Raw genomic sequence first — 27,326 nt, forward strand, 5'->3', positions numbered from 1 at the left:
ATTCGGACTGCCTCACACTTTGACTGGCAGATCTGCTCACTGTTCAATTATTCACCTGCACCCAGAGAAAATAAGGGAGACAGCGCAAAATCAAGCAACTGGGCAGTGTGGAAACGAACCGCTACACCCGCATCCTGTAATAACACCGCTTAGAATTTCAAGGCCAGTTTTATGTCGAAATGAACTGCTTGCACAGGAGGAATTTGCAATCTTTCTCGTTCGCATATTGCGGGGGGGGGGGTGGGTTGAGAGACTGAGAGGGGCTAGAAGTTCAACGAGAGGGTTCGCTCTCAATGCTACCCAGCAAGCGAGAGACAATCTTTGCATCTGCTGCCCCAGAAGAAGACGATCGTAAAATGGGTGATAATTAACAGCAGGTCGGTATGTGGAGCACCTAACAGAAAAGGCTGGGAAGGAACGCAGCGGCCCTTATCAAACCAGGATGTGGAGATGAAAAGGCCCAGGAATCAAAGCAGTGCTGGTGCACTTTGTGGGGACGTTCGGAACTGTCTGGCTCCTGATGTCTGCACATTTGCAGATGACACATCTCTTGTTATCTTAATTTTAAAAACATGGCTCCCCTCCGGGTAATAGTACGGCAGAAACCACAAAGCTATCCTGCCTGTGTTTGAAAAAGCAGAGCTGGAAGCCCCGGCCCAGAGTGGCCTGCCTTAAATATATCTCCCTGAAAAAAAAAATCCACAAGAGCCAGGATTAAGCTCTGGGTGGAGAAATACCTGAGTTTGGTGGGTGGAGCCTGGGGAAGGTGGGACTTGGGGAGGGGAGGGACCTCAGCAGGGCGCAATACCATAAAGTCCACCCTCCTAAGCGGCCATTTTAGCATAAGAACATAAGAGAAGCCATGTTGGATCAGGTCAATGGCCCATCCAGTTCAACACTCTGTCACACTGTGGCCACTGTGGCTAATAGTCACTGATGGACCTCTGCTCCATATTTTTATCCAATCCCCTCTTGAAGCTGGCTATGCTTGTAGCCGCCACCACCTCCTGTGGCAGTGAATTCCACATGTTAATCGCCCTTTGGGTGAAGAAGCACTTCCTTTTATCCGTTTTAACCTGACTGCTCAGCAATTTCATTGAATGCCCACGAGTTCTTGTATTGTGAGAAAGGGAGAAAAGGACTTCTTTCTCTTTCTCCACCCCATGCATTATCTTGTAAACCTCTATCATGTCACACCGCAGTCGACGTTTCTCCAAGCTAAAGAGCCCCAAGCGTTTTAACTTTTCTTCATAGGGAAAGTGTTCCAACCCTTTAATCATTCTAGTTGCCCTTTTCTGGACTTTTTCCAATGCTATAATATCCTTTTTGAGGTGCGGTGACCAGAACTGCACACAGTATTCCAAATGAGACCGCACCATCGATTTATATAGGGGCATTATGATACTGGCTGATTTGTTTTCAGTTCCCTTCCTAATAATTCCCAGCATGGCATTGGCCTTTTTTTATTGCAATCGCATACTGTCTTGACATTTTCAGTGAGTTCTCTACAACGACCCCAAGATCTCTCTCTTGGTCAGTCTCTGCCAATTTTCTCCATCTTGGTCATCCGGAAATCAATTGTAACAGCAGAAGAGCTCTACGTGCCCCCTGGAAGTTGGCAGCCCTGGCTGTGGACCATACCTCACAAGCATGGTAGCTTGGTGGCCTTCTAGAGCAGGAAAGCCAGCTCCAGTAGGGGGCGATAATGAGCAGAAAAGCAGAAGAGAGAGGAACGAATGTTTAATCCATTCTGTTTAGGGTTGTCGGCTCCAGGTTTGGACATTCTTGGACATTTGGGAGTGAAGACAGGAGGGAGCTCAGTAGAGATGTGATGCCATAAAGTCAACTAGGGTTGCCAGCCTCCAGGTGGAGCCTGGAGATCTCCCAGAATTACAACTGGCCTCCAGACTACAGAGAACAGTTCCCCTTGGGGGAAAAATGGGTGCTTTGGAGGGTGGACCATCATTAGCTATAGCTTTTCAACCCCAAGTACCTTGATTGCCTTGGCCCGGCTGATCAGCCCATCTTGTTGAGAGCTCCCAATGAGCAGGTCCAACGTCACAGCCGGAGAGCGCTGCAAGGCTGATGTTAGAGGCTCCTGAAGGTAGACGCCATCGACCACTGGGCTCCAGTACTGAAAGGGCCCGCTCACAGCAAGTCGCTAGAAGGGAAACAGACAGCTGTGGTTGGACAGTGAGGTGAGGTGGGAAGCAGTAGGTGGCCTAACTACTGAGCATCTACCAAGAGAGAGGGGACTCCTTAAAACAGAGGTGTCAAACACATGGCCTGGGGGCCAAATCAGGCCATGGCAGGGCTCCTATCAGGCCCCTGAGCAACTGGCTGTCATCTGCTTCCTTCTCTCTCTCTCTTGCTTCCTTCTGCATCACAGCTTGTTTTGCCAGGCTTGCAGAGTGGGAAGGCTTCTAAGTGTCTGGGCCCCACTGGTGGATCTCCTGATGGCACTTGGGGGTTTTTGGTCACTGTGTGACACAGAGTGTTAGACACCCCTGATGTAGCCAGTCCTCCTGGAGCTTAGAGTAGGCCTTGTACTAAGAGCCCTGTAAGTTCTTGGAAGATTGGCTACTTCAGGGGTGTGTGGCCTAATATGCAAAGGAGTTCCTGCTACAAAAAAGCCCTGATTTTATGTCCCTACCAGCCAATGAGATGTCCTAAATTTCAGACCTATTTCTTTTAAAGGAAGATCAGCGGCAGCATCCCTCACTCACGTTATGCATGCATGAAGCCACCTTCTACTGAATCAGACCCTTGGTCCATCAAGGTCAGTATTGTCTACTCAGAGGGACAGCAGCTTTCCAGGGTCTCAGGCTGAGGTCTTTCATATCACCTCTTACCTGGTCCTTTCCAAGTGGAGATGCAGATGATCGAACCTGGTATCCTCTGCACGCCATGCAGATATTCTACGACTGAGCCATGGCTCCTCTTACACACAATTTAGGGATGCCAGACCCTGGTAGGAGCGGGGGTCCCTCACTGCCAGGCCTCACGTCTCTGCCTCAAATCAGTTGGCCAGCAGGGGGGACATCCCTCCCCCTAAAGAGGAGGAACACCTGACAATTCAGAGATGTGCCTACATGGCTCCTATGTGAAAGTGATATAGGCATGTTGAGGATGTTGGGGTGACGCTCTGGTTTTTGAGCAAAAACTTTATGGTAGAAGAAAATTCTACCGTAGAGTTTTTTGTCCCCAAAACAGAGCATTGCCCGATGGCCCTGACATGCCTATGTCACTTTGGGGTCATGTTGGAAGTCACATGGGCAGGGGTGGAATTCTAGCAAGAGCTCCTTTCATATTAGGCCACACCCCCCCTTGATGTAGCCAATCCTCCAAGAGCTTGCAAAAAAGAGCCTTGTAAGCTCCTGGAGGATTGGCTCCATCAGAGGTGTGTGGCCTAATATGCAAAGGAGCTCCTGCTAGAATTCCACCCCTGCACGTGGGCTGTTGCTGAAATGTGGAATGAAACCCCCTGCATCCCCCAGTAATGAATGAAACTCCCTGCTCCCCTCCTCCATCCCCTGCTAGCTGCCCAGAGGGACCTGGCAACCCTAACACATGTACCCATTTGAATGGTGCTATCCTAATAAGAAATATGCCCACCTTGGTTTGGGCATCGTTGAGAGCTTTGGCAGGCAGCTGGCGGAGACAGGAGAGACTTTCCTCGCCGTCGGCCGAAGGACAGCCAAGCTCGGCAGCCAAATCGGCAGCTTGCTCCCGTGCTTTCTCCTTGCCGATCACTGAAGCTGGAGAGAAAGCAGAGCCTCCCTGAAAAATGAAAAAAAAAAAAGAAAATAAGGAAATGAGAAGAGAAAACAGATGCCTGATCAACTTGGCTGCGGTCTATCAAGGACAGTTAGCCATGATTACTAAACGGAACTTCCATGTACAGAAGCATATACATTCTAAATGCTAGGCTGCGGTCAGATGACAGGTTTAGCTTGTTTTGGCCGCACTTCTGACTGTATCGTTTTTGTGTATGTGTGCTGGAAAATTTTGTCTAGACATCCCCTTGTAACCTGCTGCTCCGTGTGCTCATCCCATGGTTGACCATCCAGATGCATGTTCCCTGAGGCACGTTCTTTTTTTAAAAAAGAAACAAACATACATAAGATATTAAGGTACTGAAAAGAACTAAAGAAGAAAGCAATGAAGCCTAGCAGTCGGAAACAAGTGATAGGGAACCAAAACATGCCAAGCGTTCTGCCCGGCACTGAATATTTTTATTTTATTTTATAAATGTTATCCCACCTTTCTGCCCTCACAAGGGCCATCAAGGCAGCTAATAAAATTAAAGCACACACAAGAAAGTCACATTTTACAAGCATTAACTCCCCTCCCCTGAAAAGATGCCATCATTAGAACAGTGAAAGCCAAAGCTAAAATATATAGACAGACAAAAACAACTAAAAACATGGGTCAAGAAGAAGGGATCACTGAGAGAATGCCAAATGAAACACAAAAATTAAAAAGGCTCACCCCCTGGCAGAAGACAACAACAGAGAGGGACAGAAATAGCTGAAAATGGGAGACAGATAAAAGAGGGGTTGGTGAATGGCTGAGAAGGAGAGAATGAGGCAGGGAAATGGGAGAGGGCTTAGCTATTCGCAAAACATTATTACAAAAATCAGGGCTTTTTTGTAGCAGGAACTCCTTTGCATATTAGACCACACACCTCTTATTACAAGACCGACTGTAAGCTCTTGGAGGACTGGCTACATCAGGGGATGTGGCCAAATATGCAAAGGAGTTCCTGCTGCAACCCCCCGCCGAATCATGACATAATATATGTACAAGAAATATAAATATATATACAAGAAATTACACACTGAATTTGCTCACCCAGTTGAATCTGAATCCAGTACAGGAGAAAAAAAGGTTGCTAATTAGTAATAAATGCATTCTGAGAATGTGACTTCCCTTCCCAAAGATTAAGAGTCCATCGGCACCTTAAAGACTATAAAATTTGTGGCAGGGTGTAGAGACTGCTTATTCACCAGCCCTTGGAGATCCAGAGCAACGTTCCCTCTAAGCTGCAGAGTCTTGTGAGCAAAAATTCTACTTTGTGAGCTACTGGCATTTAAGTTGTGAGCTATTGGCATTAAAATTGTGAGCTACTGCATAAATTATTGTGCTCTGGGGTCATCCTTCCTGAGCTAAGACAAAAATCTGTGAGCTGGAGGCTAAAAAACTGTGAGCTAGCTCATGCTAACTCAGCTTAGAGGGAACACTGACCCAGAGTTCTATTTGTGGCAATGTGTTTTGAGTCTAATTCTAAGTGATCAATAGGAATGGTCAAATGATCCACTCTCATCCAGTATGGAGAAGCAACAAAATTACCCTTCCCAATTAGAATCTAATTGCTTGGTGGTACAACCAGGGTGTTTCTACATCTCCCTCTGCCTAGACAGTGGGAACACTGAAGTATGATTTGAGTTAAACCTAGAATGTCTAACTTCCTAGAACGGGGTCTGGTTGGTCTCCCAATAATTGCTACTGATCTCCCAACAACAGAGATCAGTTTCCCTGGAGAAAATACCAGCTTTGGAGGGCGGAGTCTCTGGAATCACATCCCTGCTGAACTTCCTCCCCTCCCCAGAATCTACCCCTAAAACTCCAGGAATTTCCCAATCCATCAATGGCAACCCTAGTTAAACCACCAATTAGAGTTGCCAATCCCCAGGTGGGGGCAGGGGATTACCTGGTTTGAAGGCTCTCCCCCCCACTTCAGTGTCATCAGAAAGTGGGGGGGAGCGAAATGTCTGCTGGACACTCCATTATTTCATATGGAGACCGATTTCCATAGGGAATAATAGAGAATTGATCCACAGGTATCTGGGGCTCCGGCATGAGGGAAGGGGCTTTTTGAGATAGAGGCACAAAATTTGCAGCATAGCATCCAGTGTTAAACCTCCCCAAAATACTCTCCACGTCTCAAAAGGACTGGACTAGAGGGTGCAATTCTATGAGCCCCCAAAGAAGGTGCCCCTAGTCTTCATTATTTCCAATGGAGGAAAGGTATTTAAAAGGTGAGCAGTCCCTTTAGATGGGATGGCTAGCACTCCCTTTGGAGTTCAATTATTCTTGTCACAACCTTGCTCCTGGCTCCACCCCCAAAGTCCCCAGATATTTCTTGAATTGGACTTGGCAGCCCTACCTCTCATGGATGGAATCAGGGGTGGAATTCTAGCAGGAGCTCCTTTGCATATTAGGCCACACACCCCTGAAGTAACCAATCCTCCTGGAGCTTACAAGGCTCTTTTATGTAAGCTCTTGGAGGATTGGCTACATCAGGGGTATGGCCTAATATACAAAGGAGCTCCTGTTAGAATTCCACCCCTGGATGGAATTCTATATGAAAGTCTTCCTTCTGGTTAGAGCTTCTCAGGTTGGTTCTAAGGAGGGCTTTTTTCCCCTAGGGGAATGCAGGAGAATGGAATCCCAGAACCTCTTTGTGGAAACAAAATTCTCAAAAAATGTTTAAAAGTTCATGATGGGCAACCTTGTGTGGAGAGCCAGTTTGCTGTAGTGGTTAAGTGCATGGACTCTTATCTAGGAGAACCTGGTTTGATTCCCCATTCCTCCACTTGCAGCGGTACGCTGGAATGGCCTTGGGTGAGCCACAGCTATCACAGGAGTTGTCCTTGAAAGGGCAGCTGCTGTGAGAGCCCTCTCAGCCCCACAGGGTGTCTGTTGTGGGGGGAGAAGATTTAGGAGATTATGAGCCACTCTGAGACTCTGAGATTTGGAGTGGAGGGAGGGATATAAATCCAAAATCACCATCCTTCATTACCCTCTTGAGAGGTTTTTTTTAAATTTTCAAACAAGTTTATTTCAAAATAGAGAGATATGCACAGAATCATATACAGAATTATACAGACAAGACCAAACCCACCCAATCACCACAAAAAACCCCTAAAGAAACCCAAATTACAATCAGTAATCAAGTAACAGAAACGAATGCCAAACCAGCATACATTGCTCATTTGAACCAAAATTTCAACGTGAAAAATAACCCAGAAAAGGGGGACCAAAGTATTAGAACTCTGTTTTAAAGACCTCTTCTCATTCAAATTATAAGTCATTTTATCTAAAATGAATACTCCCAACATTTATTCAACCAAACTTCTAAGCAAGGGCATGACTTCAGTTTCCAGTGCAAGGGCTATAGTGAATTTAGCCACGTTAAGCAGCAGAGAAATTAACTCCTTTAAAAAAGGAATCTCAAAATCATCCCAAACATTAAAAAGACAAATTTCAGCAGATAGTGGAATCCTGACATTTGTCGTAAAATAACTCTCCATAATAATCTGTGTCCAAAATAAAGAAATTATTGGGCATGTCCACCACATATGGAAATATGTACCTTTTTCCAAACAACCTTTCCAACATACAGAACTATAAACATTAGAAGCCAAATGCGCTAACTGTGAAGGAGCAGGGGTGGGATTCTAACAGGAGCTCCTTTGCATATTAGGCCACACACCCCCAATGTAGCCAATCCTCCAAGAGCTTACAAGGCTCTTTTTTGTAAGCTCTTGGAGGATTGGCTGCATCGGGGGGTGGCCTATTATGCAAAGGAGCTCCTGCTAGAATCCCACCCCTGAATGTACCACCTAGCCATGACTTTATAAGCCTGAGTAATATTAAGTGAGAGTTCTGGCACCTCTTTTTCCAAAAAAAAAAAAAAGTCCTGATGCTTCCATGACAACCTTCAACTCAAGAGAATGTCCTACAGCTTCTGCACAGCAGATACTCCACACGTGTCACTCCTCTCCCCTCTCTCCAGCTATGACCTCTCTGAGAAGGAAAGAAAGCTCTCTGGGACATCTGTAAAGAAGGAGCACCCATTGCTATTCGGAATAAAACCAGCGAGATGGTGTTGCTGACATCACATGGTACTCATGTTTTCCATCAAGTTGAACGCTGCAAAATGGAACTAGCCACTTATGATTCAGCTCCTGGAATGACTTCGCCTTCGCAGGGCTTTCCATCTGACACCTTTCCTAAACTCTGATGCTCTCGTGAGCTCCGGATCTCACGGTTTCTGACACCTTTCCTAAACTCTGATGCTCTTATGGGCTCTGGATCTCACGGTTTCTGACACCTTTCCTAAACTCTGACGCTCTTGTGAGCTCCAGATCTCACGGTTTCTGACACCTTTCCTAAACTCTGATGCTTTCGTGAGCTCCAGATCTCACAGTTTCTGACCCTTTTCTAAACTCTGATGCTCTTGTGGGCTCCAGATCTCACGGTTTCTGAATCCCCATGAGAGCTCACCTTCAGACAGACACTTCACGCCCTCTTTTCCTGTGCCTGGAAGTTCTGTTTTTTTTTTGCTAAGAGTTTCACTGAAAAGGAGTGGCACCACCAGAATGCCTTCTCAGTTAGTCTGGTGTTGCTCTCTAACCGCAAGAGACGTTTCTAAGCTACATGAAGACAATAGAGGACAACCAGATAGCATCTGGCCTAAAATTGGAGGGGGCAAAATGGTTCACAAATGACTCATCCTAACTTCAGAACAGTGGCTTACATGCAAAATTGTTGGAACTTTTTTTTTTTTTTTTCAAAGAAAGAAAGCCCAATTACCAGCTAAGCAAATAATATATACGGCAATGTGACTCGCTACCTATGCCTGAGAATGTGTCTGTTGCATTGATAATTCCATTATGATGCACAGGGCTTTTTTTGTAACAGGAACTCATTTGCATATTCTTTTTACAGGGCCTACTGTAAGCTCTTGGTAAATTGGCTACATCAAAGGTGTGTAGCCTAGAATCATAGAGTTGGAAGGGACCTCCAGGGTCATCTAGTCCAACCCCCTGCACAATGCAGGAAACCCACAAATATCTACCCCAAATTCACAAACATTAGAAGCCTAATATGCAAACAAGTTCCTGCTACAAAAAGAAAACTGCAGATTTGTACCCTGCCCTTCTCTCTGAATCAGAGACTCAGAGAGGTTTACAATCTCCCACATCTTCTCTCTCCACCACAACAGACACCTTGTGAGGTGGGTGGGGTTGTGAGGGCTCTCACAGCAGCCGCCCTTTCAAGGACAACTCCTGCGAGAGCTATGGCTGACCCAAGGCCATTCCAGCAGCAGCAAGTGGAGGAGTGGGGGAAGTGTTGTGTATATTAACTAACGTTGTGACTTTGGAATGGGGTCCTGCCTGGTTCATTGGAGCTCTTAGGACTGTGCTTGGGGACTTGGGAACAATTGGCAGTAGGATCCAAATCCCTGCTGCCCTGCTCCAATCACAGACCCCTGTTGGTTTGAATGATCCAATAGCGTGTTTGCGTGGGAACCTGAGCGTGTATATAGTTGGCCCTGTGGGCCCAGTTCTCCAGTCTTGAGTTCAGCCTTTCCCGTGCTGCACTTAATAAAGGAGCTATGATCACTACTACTCTGTCTCTTCCATGCATTGAACCCGCTATATTATAGGAATCAAACCCTGTTCTCCCAGATAAGAGTCTGCACACTTAACCACTACAGGGGAAGAAGGTCTATGAGAGCTATGGCTGACCCAAGGCCATCTCAGCAGCTGCAAGTGGAGGAGTGGGGGAATCAAACCCGGTTCTCCCAGATAAGAGTCTGCACACTTAACCACTACAGGGGAAGAAGGTCTATGAGAGCTATGGCTGACCCAAGGCCATCTCAGCAGCTGCAAGTGGAGGAGTGGGGGAATCAAACCCGGTTCTCCCAGATAAGAGTCTGCACACTTAACCACTACAGGGGAAGAAGGTCTATGAGAGCTATGGCTGACCCAAGGCCATTCCAGCAGGTGCAAGTGGAGGAGTGGGGGAATCAAACCCGGTTCTCCCAGATAAGAGTCTGCACACTTAACCACTACAGGGGAAGAAGGTCTATGAGAGCTATGGCTGACCCAAGGCCATTCCAGCAGGTGCAAGTGGAGGAGTGAGGGAATCAAACCCGGTTCTCCCAGATAAGAGTCTGCACACTTAACCACGACAGGGGAAGAAGGTCTATGAGAGCTATGGCTGACCCAAGGCCATTCCAGCAGGTGCAAGTGGAGGAGTGGGGGAATCAAACCCGGTTCTCCCAGATAAGAGTCTGCACACTTAACCACTACAGGGGAAGAAGGTGTATGAGAGCTATGGCTGACCCAAGACCATTCCAGCAGCTGCAGGTGGAGGAGGGGGGGAATCAAACCCGGTTCTCCCAGATAAGAGTCTGCACACTTAACCACTACAGGGGAAGAAGGTCTATGAGAGCTATGGCTGACCCAAGGCCATTCCAGCAGGTGCAAGTGGAGGAGGGGGGAATCAAACCCGGTTCTCCCAGATAAGAGTCTGCACACTTAACCACTACAGGGGAAGAAGGTCTATGAGAGCTATGGCTGAGCCAAGGCCATTCCAGCAACTGCAAGTGGAGGAATGGGGAATCAAACCCGGTTCTTCCAGATAAGAGTCTGCACACTTAACCACTACAGGGGAAGAAGGTCTATGAGAGCTATGGCTGCCCCAAGGCCATTCCAGCAGCTGCAAGTGGAGGAGTGGGGAATCAAACCTGGTTCTCCCAGATAAGAGTCTGCACACTTAACCACTACAGGGGAAGAAGGTCTATGAGAGCTATGGCTGACCCAAGGCCATTCCAGCAGGTGCAAGTGGAGGAGGGGGGAATCAAACCCGGTTCTCCCAGATAAGAGTCTGCACACTTAACCACTACAGGGGAAGAAGGTCTATGAGAGCTATGGCTGACCCAAGGCCATTCCAGCAGCTGCAAGTGGAGGAGGGGGGAATCAAACCTAGTTCTCCCAGATAAGAGTCCGCGCACTTAACCACTACAGGGGAAGAAGGTCTATGAGAGCTATGGCTGACCCAAGGCCATGCCAGCAGGTGCAAGTGGAGGAGGGGGGAATCAAACCCAGTTCTCCCAGATAAGAGTCCGCGCACTTAACCACTACAGGGGAAGAAGGTCTATGAGAGCCATGGCTGACCCAAGGCCATTCCAGCAGGTGCAAGTGGAGGAGTGGGGAATCAAACCCGGTTCTCCCAGATAAGAGTCTGCACACTTAACCACTACACCAAACTACACCAAAAACGGCCCTGATGATGCATAGCTTGTAGAACTGTCCAATAATTCACAGCAAAGCCACAGTTTCTGCAGTTCAGACTCAAGATGGGGACGATGCCGTTCCTTAGCTATATCTTGAACGCAATGTATGTAAAATGGCAAAAAAAAAAAAATCTTTGGCTTATTCCTCAGAGAGTTTTCTGCCGAAGTAGACACCTTCACTGTGCTTGTCTTCCACCACACCAAACGTCAGTCGCCCTAATCATAAGTAACTGTGAATTGTATATTCGACCTGCATGCAAGCACTTAAAACCAGGGCTTGCTTTTTTTTCACGAGCTCCTCTGCATATTAGGCCGCACCCCCCTGATGTAGCCAGTCCTCTTGGAGCTTACTGTAGCCCCTGTACAAAGAGCTCTTGTTGTGTATGAGGAACAAAGTGAAGACTGCTATGGGCGTTCCTGTCGAGCTTATTGGAGCCATAAGCTCTGAGCTTGAGGACTCGGGAACAATGGGCAGCAGGATCCAAATCCCTGCTGTCGTGAACCAATCACGGGCTCCCTGCTGGCTTGAATGATCCAATCACGTGCTTGCGCGGAAACCCTGAGTTGTATATAGTTGGCCCCGTTGGATCAGTTCTTCTGTCTTTTGAGTACAGCCCTATACTAGGCTGTGAATAATAAAGAGCCAATGGTCACTACCACCTCACCTCTTCATTCCATGGAAGAAGAAGAAGAAGAAGAAGAAGAAGAAGAAGAAGAAGAAGAAGAAGAAGAAGAAGAAGAAGAAGAAGAAGAAGAAGGAGAAGGAGAAGGAGAAGGAGAAGGAGAAGGAGAAGGAGAAGGAGAAGGAGAAGGAGAAGGAGAAGGAGAAGGAGAAGATGATGATGATGATGATGATGATGATGATGATGATGATGATGATGATGATGATGATGATGATGATGATGATGATGATGATGATGATGATGATGATGATGATGATGATGATGATGATGATGATGATGATGATGATGATGATGATGATGATGATGGTGGTGGTGGTGGTGGTGGTGGTGGTGGTGGTGGTGGTGGTGGTGGTGGTGATGATGATGATGATGATGATGATGATGATGATGATGATGATGATGATGATGATGATGATGATGATGATGATGATATTGGATTTATATCCCGCCCTCCACTCCGAAGAGTCTCAGAGCGGCTCACAATCTCCTTTACCTTCCTCCCCCACAACAAACACCCTGTGAGGTGGGTGGGGCTGGAGAGGGCTCTCACAGCAGCTGCTCTTTCAAGGACAACCTCTGCCAGAGCTATGGCTGACCCAAGGCCATTCCAGCAGGTGCAAGTGGAGGAGTGGGGAATCAAACCCGGTTCTCCCAGATAAGAGTCCGCACACTTAACCACTACACCAAACTGAAGAAGAAGAAGAAGAATTGCAGCTTTATACCCCACCCTTCTCCTGAATCAGAGACTCTGTCAAGCATGCTCATTTCTGTATCATTATGTACTATGTGAAAAGCAAGTTATCAACCCTCTCTACCCCTTCCATTTTTTACAACCTGGAGGGCACAGAGTAAAACATCTGGCTCTGGGATGTTGATTAGCATTACCGTCATTACTTTTAAGCTGCCTCTTCCCCACCCCCCTTCACACAGACAGACTTATCTTTTCACAGAGAAGTGTGAGAAGGGTTGATGTTTCCAAAAGCTTGAGATTCCACAGTAATAAAATAGTTGCTTAGTAACCTTTGAACCCGTGACTCATGAAGGCATCTGTATTGTAACCTGACATCCTATATAGTAACTGTGTATCTGTTTGTACTCCATTACTCCCAAGGCATGCCTCCTTGGCAAAGCTTCTGAGTTTCTAACAATGAAACTTCTTTGATTTAAAACAAAGACTGGTTATTGAGAAATATCGGTGCTTGACAAGACTCAGAGCGGCTTACAATCTCTCATATCTTCTCCCCCCACAACAGACATCCTGTGAGGTGGGTGGGGTTGAGAGGGCTCTCCCAGCAGCTGCCCTTTCAAGGACAACCTCTGCCAGAGCTATGGCTGACCCAAGGCCATTCCAGCAGCTGCAAGTGGAGGAGTGGGGAATCAAACCCGGTTCTCCCAGATAAGAGTCCGCACACTTAACCACTACAGGGGAAGAAGGTCTATGAGAGCTATGGCTGACCCAAGGCCATTCCAGCAGGTGCAAGTAGAGGAGTGGGGAATCAAACCCGGTTCTCCCAGATAAGAGTCTGCACACTTAACCACTACAGGAGAAGAAGGTCTATGAGAGCTATGGCTGACCCAAGGCCATTCCAGCAGCTGCAAGTGGAGGAGTGGGGGGGAATCTGGTTCTCCCAGATAAGAGTCCGCACACTTAACGACTACAGGGGAAAAAGGTCTATGAGAGCTATGGCTGACCCAAGGCCATTCCAGCAGCTGCAAGTGGAAGATTGGGGAATCAAACCAGGTTCTCCCAGGTAAGAGTTTGCGCACTTAACCACTACAGGGGAAGAAGGTCTATGAGAGCTATGGCTGACCCAAGGCCATTCCAGCAGCTGCAAGTGGAGGAGTGGGGAATCAAACCCGGTTCTCCCAGATAAGAGTCCACACACTTAACCACTACACCATACTGGGTCTCCCACTATATTATAGCCCTGTAAACTCTTGAAGGATTGGCAACATCTGAGGTGTGTGGCCTAATATGTAGAGGAGTTTCTGCTACAAAAAAACCCCTCTGTACTCAAGGACAGTGTTCAGGGGAACAAAGTCTGGGCTTAGTCTGACTTAACTGGAAACCTGACAATTTCACTTCCTTTTGGCTTCCATTTGGGTCACTGACTACCACACAAAGATCTATGGGACGGTTCCCAAGTCCCTTCTGGGGATGGAGTCTGTGCTTCCTTAAATGGCAGCCCATATGTGGACAAGGTGTTTGGGGATTATGCTTGAATTGGTTTACAAATTTAATTAGACGATTGTCCAGACACTGAGTCAGCCCTGCCCGACTGCCAGATGTGCATAACTCCCACTGGGCCATTGACTTTTAAAAAAATGCGCACTCGAAGGCTCTTCTTCAGGAGGAAACTATGTGAGGAATGTGGAAACAAATCAGAGCTGTGCCAGATTCTGGATCATTGAGGTCAGCAGGGTTGGGTCTGGTGGAAAAGTTCACGGTAGGAGCCAAAGGAGTGCCCATTTAAACGTCTGTCCAAAGGAGCTGAGAACTCCTCTCTGAGAATCAGGAGATCAGCAAGACACACAACCTGGGCTTTATTTTTGTAGCAGGAGCTCCTTTGCCTACTAGACCACACACCCCTGATGTAGCCAATCCTCCAAGAGCTTACAGTAGGCCCTGTATGAAGAGCCCTGTAAGGAATTCTAGCAGGACCTCCTTTGCATATTAGGCCACACACCCCTGATGTAGCCAATCCTCCTGGAGCTTACAGTAGGCCCTGTGAGAAGAGCCCTGTAAGGAATTCTAGCAGGACCTCCTTTGCATATTAGGCCACACACCCCTGATGTAGCCAATCCTCCTGGAGCTTACAACAGGCCCTGTGAGAAGAGCCCTGTAAGGAATTCTAGCAGGACCTCCTTTGCATATTAGGCCACACACCCCTGATGTAGCCAATCCTCCTGGAGCTCACAGTAGGCCCTGTGAGAAGAGCCCTGTAAGGAATTCTAGCAGGACCTCCTTTGCGTATTAGGCCACACACCCCTGATGTAGCCAATCCTCCTGGAGCTCACAGTAGGCCCTGTGAGAAGAGCCCTGTAAGGAATTCTAGCAGGACCTCCTTTGCATATTAGGCCACACCCTTCTGATGTAGCCAATCCTCCAAGAGCTTACAGTAGGCCCTGAAATAAGAGCCCTTTAAACTCTTGGGAGGATTGGCTACATCAGGGATTGTGGCCTAATAGGCAAAGGAGTTCCTGCTACCAAAAAAGCCCTGGTTCAAGGGATTAAGCGTGGACAGCTGGGCAGAGTCTACATAAGGAGTCACAGTCCACATGAAAAACATGGGAAAGCATGCAGTTGTCTCCCAACGGGCAGAAGGACTCCAGGTGAGGTGTCCAGCTTCCAGGTGGGGCCCTGCAGATCTTCTGCCTTTACAACCAGGGCTGCTAAGCTCCCGGGTGGGGCGGGGGTTCTCCCGCTTTGGGGGCCCGCAACCTGCCGGTACCGTAGAGTTTTCCTCCCAAATTGCTCGAGTGCCCAAGAAAACCAGAGACTTATGAGTAACATCATCGCACCGCAGGCGCTACGCACGTGCAGAAAAAAGTCCACCACCGGAGGCCGCAGGGGACTTGACAACCCTATTTACAACTGATCTCCAGCTGGCAGAGCTCAGCTCACCTGGAGAAAACGGCTGCTTTGGAGGGTGGGCTCTAGGGCCTTGTGCCCTGCTGAGGCCCCTCCCCTCCCCAAACCCCGCCCTCTCATAGATCCACCTCCAAAGTCTCCAAATATTTTCCAACACAAACCTGGCAACCCAGTCTCCAGGGTCTCAGGTGGAGGTCTCTCACATCAACCACTGCCCAGACTTTTCAACTGGAGATGCCGGAGCCTGAACCCGAGACCTTCTGCATGTTGAGGAGATGCTTCACCATCAAGCCATAGCCCCTTCCTGTCATTTCTACATTGTGGTATTTCAAAAAAATAAATATTCTTCCCCCCCCCCCCCAAGAATGTCTGCACTCTGCCTCGAAATCTGCTTTGGAAGAATCAGGTTCAGGGGTGGAATTCTAGCAGGAGCTCCTTTGCATATTAGGCCACGCTAGGGTTGCCAAGTCCAATTCAAGAAATATCTGGGGAGTTTGGGGGTGGAGCCAGGAGACTTTGGGGGTGGAGCCAGGAGACATTAGGGGCGGAGCCAGGAGCAAGGGTGTCACAAGCATAAATGAACTCCAAGGGAGTTCTGGCCATCACATTTAAAGGGACGGCACACTTTTTCAATTCCTTCCTTCCATAGGAAATAATGAAGGATAGGGGCACCTTCTTTTGGGGCTCATAGAATTGGACCCCCTGGTCCAATCTTTTTGAAACTTGGCGGGGGGGGGGGTATTTTGGGGAGAGGCACTAGATGCTATAATGAAAATTTGGTGCCTCTACCCCAAAAAACAGCCCCCCCAGAGCCCCAGATACCTACAGATCAATTCTCCATGATTTTCTATGGGAATAAATCTCCATAGGGAATAATAGAGTTCCCAGCAGACATTTCCCTCCCCTTCCCCTGCTTTCTGACGACCCTGAAGCAGGGGGAGGGTCTCCAAACCGGGGGATCCCCTGCCCCCACCTGGGGATTGGCAACCCTAGGCCACGCACCTCTGATGTAGCCAATCCTCCAAGAGAGTTTACAAAAAAAGAGCCTTGTAAGCTCTTGGAGGATTGGCTACATCAGGGTTGTGTGGCCTAATATGCAAAGGAGTTCCTGCTACAAAAAAAAAAAAAGTCCTGGTACTCACAAGGCTTGTGTCTCTCATTCTTTTCTTTAAACTGAAACCAAAAGTGCACATATGCAAAAGGTTTAGCATTATATCCTCAAACATGATGTGGGCTCTAACTGGAAAGTAGCTAAAACGGTTATAAAAACAAACATGCAGGAGTATTTGCCCCCCCCACCCCAATGACATCACACATCTATTTCCTAGGAAGCATTTTCTTTCTCCTAGTGACGACTTCAAGATCAGCCATGAGAGAACAGACGTTGGCACTTGCCGGAAATAAAAAAAATATCACAACTGTTGACGCTGGGGGGGGGGGGGGGCGGAGTAAGCCTCAAACTACACGTTATGTTAATCACATGTCAGGGTTTATTTCTGTGCCAGCTATCTTCTTGTTTGATCAAAGAACAGCTGTCCAGATCACAGTCTCCAGGGGGAGATCCACGCAGGGGGAAGGACGCCTCTTCATTTTTTTCTGCCGTCAAGGTTTCCACCTGGAAACTACTCCTCCAAAGTTACTTTTTTGGGTCTTCAGAGGAAAAGAAAGAAGTACAAATAGATTTGCCTCCAACCAGGGGTGGAATTCTAGCAGGAGCTCCTGTGCATATAAGGCCACACCCCCTTGATGTAGCCGATTCTCCAAGAGCTTACAAAAAAGAGCCTTGAAAGCTCTTGGAGGATTGGCCACATCAGGGGTTGTGGCCTAATATGCAAAGAAGCTCCTGCTAGAATTCCACCTCTTCCTCCAACAGTGCCAAATATGGCTGTTGGCTCTGGGTTGGGAAATACCTGGATATTTTGGGGATGGAGCCTGAGGAGGGTGGGGTTTGAGGAAAGGAAGAACTTCAGTGGGGTACAAAGTCCACCCTTCAAAGCAGCCATCTCCTCTTGGGGAACTGATCTCTGTAGTCTGGAGATCAGCTTTAGTAGCAGGAGATTGCCAGGTGCCACATAAGAACATAAGGGAAGCCATGTTGGATCAGGGCAATGGCCCATCCAGTCCAACACTCTGTGTCACACAGTGGCCAAAAAAACTCCAGGTACCATCAGGAGGTCCATCAGTGGGGCCAGGACACGAGAAGCCTTCACCTTGTTGCCCCTCCCAAGCACCAAGAATACAGAGCATCACTTGCCCCAGACAGAGAGTTCCAACAGTACGCTGTAGCTAATAGACACTGATGGACCTCTGCTCCATATATTTATCCAGTCCCCTCTTTAAGCTGGCTATGCTTGCAGACGCCACCACCTCCTGTGGCAGTGAATTCCATGGGTTAATCACACTTTGGGTGAGGAAGGACTTCCTTTTATCTGTTCTAACCTGACTGCTCAGCAATTTCATTGAGTGCCCATGAATTCTCGTATTGTGAGAAAAGGACTTCGTTCTCTACCTTCTCTAGCCCATGCATAATCTTGTAAACCTCTATCATGTCACCCCTGAGTTGTCTTTTCTCCCAGATAAAGAGTCCTGAGCATTTTAACCTGGAAATTGGCAACTTAGAGCCAAAAGCAACAGGACGGGCTCATGTTGGAGGCAGAAGGTTGGGAGGAGAGAGAAGAGAGCATTCAAATGTCCTTCCTCTTCTGCCATTCTCTCGCTAGAGAAGGCAGGCACAGTGGCTGCCTTAGATAACAGAAAATGCCTGGTGAAAAAATGACTTGTGGTTAACCTCAGAGAGTGTTCATCTAGCTAGGCATCGTGTTTCCAGCAGTGCTCAGCTAAATTTTGGTAGGAAGTTCACAGGCAGGGCCATCAACGTCAGGAAAAGCACAACCGAGAAGTATTACCAGAGTAAAAAAGATACTGCGAACAAAATTATATGGAACAACACGGTAAAGGCAATGACCAGTATACACAGACCCAGCTCTAAGATACAAGCAGAAGTAGAAGCAACAGTTCCAAGATAACGACAGTGTATCACTCACTGTACCCTAGAAGTGACGTTGATCATCTTTACTTGCCAAGAAAATTAGGTGGAAAAGGTCTCCTGAAAGTTAAGCAAGCAGTTGAAGAAGAAAAACGAGCACTGAATGACGACACCAAGTAAAGCAAAGAGAAGCTGAAATGTACAAAGCTGACTTATTCAGAGAAACCAAAGAAAAAATTTTAAAGGACTGAAATCAAAACCCACTTTGACAACTGGAAGGAAAATATTGCAATGGGGAATATTTGAAAGACACAGAAAATAAAATTGATAACAAAAACTTCTGGAAGTGCCTCCAAAATAGGGACTTGAAAAGAGAAACAGGAGGACTTGTTCTAACTGCACAAGAACAGGCACTGGAAATGAACCATATGAAAGCCAAGAGTTCAAAGACCGGGGATAACAGCTAACGTTGACTTTTCAAGACAAAGAATTAAACAGTCGATCCTATGGTCAGTGCAAGCAGTAAAATTGCTCAAACTGACTATAAAGAATGTTGCAATAGAGTTGCAGCTATGTTGCCCTGGAATCTTTGCAAGAAGTACTGCTTACCATCAGCCAGCAATTCATGGGGACACAAACCAGACAAGATCATGAAGATTAATGAAACAAAGATTCTTTGGGACTTCTGATTACAAACAGATAAACAACTGGGACATAACACCCCTGACATAATGAGAAAGAGGGTATGGATCACTGACACTGCAATCCCAGGAAAAGAAAGAACAGGAGAAGATCACTAGATACCAAGAGCTATTAATAGAGCTAGAGCTCCTCTGGAAGAAGGTGACTACTATGCCACTTGTCATTGGAGCACTTGGAGCAGAAATCTCAAGAAACACCTGGACATTCTGGGCATTGAACAAAGAATATCAGCTCAGCTACAGAAGACAGTGCAAAGATATATCTACAAATCCCAGGAACTTGGCTAGATCTTGAATTGCAGAATAGCATCTACCAGTCTTATATCTGGCTGTGACAATTCTTCTTCTTCTTCCATCAATCATCATCATCATCATCTTATCCCCACTCCTCTTCAAAGAAAATCGCAGCGATGCTTCTGTCTCCCCTATTTGAGATGGAGGTTCTGTTTAGCTGTCCTCTATGAATCTGCCTGACTCTCTTCTATATTCTCCCTATGAATCTTTGGAGCTTGGGTAACTGGGGAAACCAACGGTGCAATCCTATATAGAGTTACTCCAGTCTAATCTCACTGATTTCGATTGCAGTAATTCTGCACAAGATTGTACAGTCGATTATACTTTTCAGCGGGCTGGATTCACGGCAGACAGTACTGATTTGACTCAGTATGATACAAGACTGCCAGTTTCAGGTTGGGAAATTCCTAGAGTTTGGAGGAGTTGAGCCTGGAGAAGGCAGGGCTTGAGGAGAGTTGGGACCTCACTGGGATACAGTGCAACAGACTCCACCCTCCAAACCAGCCACTGATCTCTTGTGAAGTGAAGAGAGATTGCTTCAAATTCCTTGAGCTACCTAGGCCCCACTGGGAGTATGGAAGCTCTAAGGCAGGGGTATTAAACATGCACCCTGGGGGCTGAATCAGGCCCTCAGATGACTCCTATCAGGCCCCCAAGCAACTGGCTCTTGTCTGCTTCCTTCTCCCTCTCTCTTGCTTCCTTCTGCATCACAGCTTGCTTTGCAAGGCTCGCTCAATCGCACAAAGTCTCTGTTTTCTCCATTGGCTGAGGCTCCTCCCTTGGGGATGAAGGGGGTGAGGGAGAGCTTGCTTTGCCAGGCTCTCTCAATTGAACAGCAGAGCTACTGAGCCAAGCCTCTCCTCCTTCTATTAGCTCAGGCTCCCCTGCTCCTGGTCCCCTGGGGAAGGAAGGAAAGAGCTAGGGTTTCCTTTGCCCAGTTCCCTGGATCCTATGGGAGAGATACAAAACAGCATGTTTAAGACCACCGAGTGTTAATGTTTTAAGCATGTTTTATTTTAAGGGTTTTTTTAAAAAAAAAAATCTTTAATTGTGTTTGTCTGTGTCCTTTATAAAGTTTATATCCCTACTATCTAATCTTAAACAGGTACACACACGGCACAGCTCAACATAGCTCAGCCCAACAAAGTCTCATTTATGTCAGTTCTAGCCCTCATAACAAATGAGTTTGACACCCATACTTTAGGGGATGTCCTGGTGTGTTTGGTGTAGTGGTTAAGTATGCAAACCCTTATCTGGGAGAACCGGGTTTGATTCCCCAGTCCTCCACCTGCAGCTGCTGGAATGGCCTTGGATCAGCCATAGTTCTCATAGGAGTTGTCTATGAAAGCTCTCTCAGCCCCACCCACCTATCGTGGGGGAAGAAGATAAAGAAGATTGTAAGCGGCTCTGAGTCTCTAATTCAGAGAGAAAGGCGGGGTATAAATCTGAAATTCTTCTTCTTCTTGTCCTCTTCATCACCCCACCTGCTCAGCTCTATGAAATGTCCCATTTCAGTGAAGCAATCCTGGATTCTGCCCGACAGACTTTCAGATTTACCTCAGCACTAAGCAGCCTTGCTTGGTTATGCAACAACAACCTCCTGTCATGACATCATCACACATGAGCTGTTCTGGAAAACGCTGAAATGGCTGCTTTTGCTGTGGACACTGTGCTGTCTTTTGTACTTCCTCATACAGCTGGGATCACTCTGTCCCTTCCTACGCAACAGTGGCCTGCCCTCCTCTTATCAGCGGCATAGAAGTGACCTTTCTGAGCAGAATAGGGCCCTTTCTTAGCATTACAGTTGAGGTCAGGATCGGTCAGAACTGAGTACCAGAGGAATCTCTGTGGAATTAACAGGCAACTTTGTTTTTAAAATGCAGTAAGTAAGAACTCTACAGTCATTCTCACTTACAAAATTCAGAGTTGACACATCATGGGGTCAAATCCAGATGAAGTGCAGATTTATGATCTGTCTGGAAACTTCACTACTGCCCTGCTTCATTTCTGCCTATCTGGTTGGAGAAGACAAAATTGGGATAGCTGCTCAAAGTCCATCCAACTGGAGCATCACCTGACAGGATCGAGGACAGCTTGGGAGTTTACTTCGTCACCCAAAGAGTAATTATAGGGCTGCCATGCCCCCGGGCTGGGTGTGGGTTCTCTCACCCAGGAGGTTCCCAAACTCCCCCAATGTCACTGGTGTGATGATGTCATGCACGAGTGACATCATCATGATGGCAACGGTGCGTAACAGACACTCTAGGTGATTCCAGGAAAACTCTATGTTTTTTTCCGGACACTCTAGCATTTTGGGAGGGAAACTCTATGGTACAATAGGCAGAGGCCATGGGGGACTTGACAACCCTAAGTAATTAGCACATGGAATTCACTGCCACAGGGAGTGGTGGTGGCTACAAGCATAAACAGATTCAAGAGGGGACTGGATAGACATATAGACCAGAGGTCCATCAGTGGCTATTAGCCACAGAGTTTATTATTATTATTATTATTATTATTATTATTATTATTATTATTATTATTATTATTATTATTATTATTATTATTAATAGTTTATTTATATTTCACCCATTCCCCCATGGGGGCTCAGGGCGGAGCACAACATAAATAAAATCACATTAAAATCACATATTAATAAAAGCAATTACAATAATTCCATAAACAAATAGCTCGGCAGAACAATTTTGATGAGATGGTGTAGCTGGACAGTGCAGCGAGTCAGTGCAGTAGGATATACAGTAGGGGAGGCCAACCGATCTAGTGGGCAGATGCCCACCGCCTCACCCGAAGACCTGGCTGTTTTACAGGCGAGCATAAATTGGCTTGCTGCCTAAACAGGGCTGGAGCTGCAGGTCCAGTCGGATTTTCACGGCGTAGTGGTCTGACCATGGAACAGCATTTGCTGTTACCAGATCCACCAATATCCCTGCCCCGAAGATCAGATGCAGCGTGTGCCCAGACTGGTGTGTGGGGGCCGATACAACTTGGCTGAGTTCCAGTGTCTCCATGGATGACACCAGGTCCTGCGCCTGCAAAGAAGTGTCATCAACATGGACATATAAAGGGAACATGTCCGGGGCCGCAATGCTCTATGTTCTTGGTGCTTGAGGGGCAAGGCTTCTAGAGTTCTGGCCTTGCTGGTGGAGGTTCTGATGGCACCTGGGTTTTGGCCACTGTGTGACACGGAGTGTTGGACTGGATGGGCCATTTGCCTGATTCAACATGGCTTCTCTTATGTTCTTATGCTGAAGCAGGAAAAAGGCATTGCATTGCATTGATGCAAGTCCTTTTTTTTTTACATATGTTTTGTTTTACCTAGACTTGTAGCAAAAGCAACCAACAGGCAACCTTTATTACCTTTTATTGCTATCCAGACCAAATGTCCTTCCAATTTATAACACTATTTTGCCATTTGATCCTAACTTCATATCCGTTTACACTCTTAAGGAAAGGAAAGGTCCCCTGTGCAAGCACCAGTCGTTTCCAACTCTGGGGTGACGTTGCTTTCACAACGTTTTCACGGCAGACTTTTTACGGGGTGGTTTGCCATTGCCTTCGCCAGTCATCTATGCTTTTCCCCCAGCAAGCTGGGTACTCATTTGACCGACCTCGGAAGGATGGAAGGCTGAGTCAACCTTAGGCCGGCTACCTGAATCCAGCTTCCGCTGGAATCAAACTCAGGTCGTGAACAGAGAGTTCAGACCACAGTACTGCTGCTTTACCATTCTGTGACAGTCTTAACCCACCAGCTATATCTGTTTCAGCTCACTGTACCCCATCCCCTTGTCTGAAGAAGTGTACATGCATACAAAAGCTTACATTCCGAATAAAACTTTGTTGGTCTTAAAGGTGCAACTGGACTCCTACTTTGTTCTACTGCTTCAGACCAACATAGCTGCCCACCTAGATGCATAAATAAGAAAGCTTTGCTGCAAGAGAAGACATGTCTTCTCTGGTAGCCGTATCTATCGCTTGCACATCCAACTATAAGATGCTCCACACGAAAAACAAAATGATCACAAGTTCCCCCCTCACAGCCTGGCGAATCACTTTCAACAGAAACCCGGTCTTAGGCAAGTTCGTGGAGCTCTTCCTTATTTTGCGCAGAGGAAGTATGTGTGGTTTTCTTTAGCAAGCCTTGTTCTACATGATAGGGTGAACTTCCTAAAAGCTTCACTTGGCTAGCTGCATCTGAACTGACTTTCCATTCAGCAGTCCGAGCAGCATGCAAACTGGATCCCACTGGGGAAAGAGGTCCTGCTAAGCTTTGCATCTGAAGTCAAGGTAAGCTTTGCTCCTGCGTCTCAGGTAGAGGGACTGCCTCCTCACTTCTCCCCAAATCTCCAGTTTGAGAAAAGCAAAGGGTGAAGTGTTTGGTCAGTTAAATAACATCAAAGTACTTGAAGGGCTGTCCTATAGAGCAGGGTGCAGAATTGTTTTCTGTGACCCCAGAAAGTAGGACCAGCACCAATGGGTTGAAATTAAATCAGAAGAGTTTCCGTCTCAACATTAGGAAGAACTTCATGACAGTTAGAGTGGTTTGTCAGTGGAACAGGCTTCCTTGGGAGATGGTGGGCTCTCCTTTCTTGGAGGTTTTCAAACAGAGGCTAGATGGTCATCTGACAGCAATGAGGATCCTGTGGATTTATGGGAAGGTGTTTGTGAGTTTCCTGCATTTTGCAGGAGTTGGACTAGATGACCCTGGAGGTCCCTTCCAACTCTGTGATTCTATGATTCTAAGGGCTTCCGTACATGAGGCGCATGCATTTTACCAAGGACCTACTAAAGGCCAAACTGCACTCAGCAGAGGAAGTCTCACGGGTTAGGTGGTGGGAGGTGCCATCAAGTTGCTGGTAACCCTACAAGGTTTTTGAGGCAAGAGATGTTCAGAGGTGGTTTGCCGTTGCCTGCCTCTATATCGCAATTGATTCTTCCTCGGTGGTCTCCCACCCAAGTACCAACCAGGGCCAACCCTGCTTTGCTTCCAAGATCTGATAAGATCAGTCTAGCCTGGGCCATCCAGGTAGGGTTGCCAAGTCCAATTCAAGAAATATCTGGGGACTTTGGGGGTGGAGCCAGGAGAAAGGTTGTGACAAGCATCACTGAACTCCAAAGGGAGTGCTGGCCATCACATCGAAAGGGACCGCACACCTTTCAAATGCCTTCTCTCCACTGGAAATAATGAAGGATAGGGATATCTTCGTTTGGGGCTCATAGAAGTAGACTCCCTGGTCCAATCTTTCTGAAACAGGGACCTCTGAGCAGAGGTGTTGGATGCTATGATGCAAATTTGGTGCCTCTACCTAAAAAACAGCGCGCCCCCCCAAGTCTCAGATACCTGCAGATAAATTCTCGATTATTCCCTATAGGAATCGGTCTCCATAGGGAACAGCAGACATTTTTCCTCCCCCTCCCTGCTTTCTGATGACCCTGAAGCGGGGGGTGGGGAGGGCCTCCAAGCTGGGGGATATCCTGCCCCCACCTGGGGATCAGTGCACAGAGAGAGGTCACTTTAAGGATACATACAAAACAACCAAAATGGTTATAGTGACCAAATAAACTATGTATATTAATTGAATACAGTCCATAGTAAACTTCAATATTGTACCTTGTGAGGTGTTGCAGAATTATTCAGAGCATTGTACCTTTTGTAAGAATATGATTTATGGAGCACCCACTTGCAGCTGCTGGAATGGCCTTGGGTCAGCCTTAGCTATTTCAGGAGTTGTCCTTGAAGCAGCTGCCCTTTCAAGGACAACTCCTACAATAGCTATGGCTGACCCAAGGCCATTCCAGCAGCTGCAAGTGGAGGACTGGGGAATCAAACCCGGTTCTTCCAGATAAGAGTCCATGCACTTAACCACTACAGGGGAAGAAGGTCTATGAGAGCTATGGCTGACCCAAGGCCATTCCAGCAGCTGCAAGTGGAGGAGTGGGGAATCAAACCTGGTTCTCCCAGATAAGAGTCTGCACACTTAACCACTACAGGGGAAGGTCTATGAGAGCTATGGCTGACCCAAGGCCACTCCAGCAGCTGCAAGTGGAGGAGTGGGGAATCAAACCCGGTTCTCCCAGATAAGAGTCTTTGCATTTAACCACTACAGGGGAAGAAGGTCTATGAGAGCTATGGCTGACCCAAGGCCATTCCAGCAGCTGCAAGTGGAGGAGTGGGGAATCAAACCCGGTTCTCCCAGATAAGAGTCTGCACACTTAACCACTACAGGGGAAGAAGGTCTATGAGAGCTATGGCTGACCCAAGGCCATTCCAGCAGGTGCAAGTGGAGGAGTGGGGAATCAAACCGGGTTCTCTCAGATAAGAGTCCGCACACTTAACCACGACACCAAACTGGCTTTCACTTAGGCACTACACCAAACTGGTACAAACAATCCTTCCATCAAATCTCCTGTATTTTGCACAAAACCATCATCTTAGTCCGATTCCCAAGAACACTGTGCATGATGCTAAATCATGCCGTTAATTGTATTTGGCTTTTTAAAAAATAGACATTAATTTCTTTTCCTGTGAAAGAGAGAGAGAGCAAGAGAGTGCAATGAATGTAACAGCTGGATTTTCAGAATCAAAAATAAGAAAACCTTTGGAGAGTGTTACAAACAAGAAGAGCTCCGGTTCACAAAATACTCGACGTGTCTTGACACAGACCAGAGTCTCTAATGAAAAGTTTTTAAAGCTATTTTGCTTAAATATCACCACATTAAAAAACAAAAACAACCCCCCCCACACCAGTTTCTTATCCTCTTTGGAGCGGCTTCTTCCTCTCCTCGTTTTTCCATTTTTTTCTGCGAGCGTCCTCTGCAGGCCCCTTTTTTATCTAATTTAAAACATTATTTTGACCACACAGTATTGCATTTTTTAAAAACACTGTGCAGGAAGAAAGGGGAATAAAAGGTTGTGCGCTTCAAAGGGGGGAAGGCCAAAGACATCTTGCATCTGGCGTGCAGCAGCTCTGCTGAACTGGGGCAGCCTTCACACAGGTGTTTTCAAAGATGGGGATCCACGGGGGAAGACACCTGCAACTCCTTGGCCTCTCATTTTAGGTCACCAGAATATCAAAGTCAAGGTTTTGATGGCCCAAGCTAGCCCAATCACATCTGGTATCCTTGGTAAGGCTAACCTCTGCTGCCCACCCCCCTTCACACTGATAATGTCACCGAGTCACGTGGGGTGCACCCAATTCGGGGGCCCCATAAGGCTGGAATGCTAGGCAATCACCTAGTTTGCCTACCCCTCCATCCCTTGCCAGTGGATAATAGAGACTTTGCAACTGTGATTAATACATCGTAACAAGCTAGGGTTGGAGAAACATCAGCTGCGGGGTGACATGATAGAGGTTCACAAGATTATGCACAGGATGGAGAAGGTAGAGAAAGATGTACTTTTCTCCCTTTCTTACAATACGAGAACTCGTGGGCATTCGATGAAATTGCTGAGCAGTTGGGTTAGAATGGATAAAAGGAAGGACTTCTTCACCCAAAGGGTGATTGACACGTGGAATTCACTGCCACAGGACGTGGTGGCGGCCACAAGCATAGCCAGCGTCAAGAGGGGGTTGGATCAACATATGGAGTAGAGGTCCATCAGTGGCTATTAGCCACAGCATATTATTGGAACTGTCTGGGGCAGTGATGCTCTGTATTCTTGGTGCTTGGGGGGGGGGGCAAAGTGGAAGGGCTTCTAGCACCACTTGTAAACCTCCTGATGGCACTTGGGTTTTTTTTGGGGGGGGGGGGTTGCCACTGTGTGACACAGAGTGTTGGACTGGATGGGCCATTGGCCTGATCCAACATGGCTTCTCTTATGTTCTTATGTGACACAGAGTGTTGGACTGGATGGGCCACTGGCCTGATCCAACATGGCTTCTCTTATGTTCTTAGGGTTACCAACTTCCAGATGGGGACTGGCTATCTCCCAGAATTACAGCTGTTTTCTGGAGATCAA

The 27,326-nt window shown here is 47.1% G+C and overlaps 1 protein-coding gene across 1 annotated transcript in view; it reads right to left on the bottom strand.

Moving 5' to 3' along the window:
- Positions 1-27,326, bottom strand: part of TG (thyroglobulin) — a 234,104-nt gene that overhangs the window by 50,875 nt on the left and 155,903 nt on the right. The window contains exons 44-45 of the mRNA XM_060243108.1: positions 3,616-3,780; positions 1,994-2,161 (exon numbers count right to left, since the gene is read on the bottom strand). Of these exons, the coding sequence (XP_060099091.1) occupies positions 1,994-2,161; positions 3,616-3,780 (333 nt within the window). The remainder of the gene's footprint in view (positions 1-1,993; positions 2,162-3,615; positions 3,781-27,326) is intronic.

Source organism: Heteronotia binoei, chromosome 7 (genome assembly GCF_032191835.1).
Source record: "Heteronotia binoei isolate CCM8104 ecotype False Entrance Well chromosome 7, APGP_CSIRO_Hbin_v1, whole genome shotgun sequence".
Lineage (NCBI taxonomy): Eukaryota > Metazoa > Chordata > Lepidosauria > Squamata > Gekkonidae > Heteronotia > Heteronotia binoei.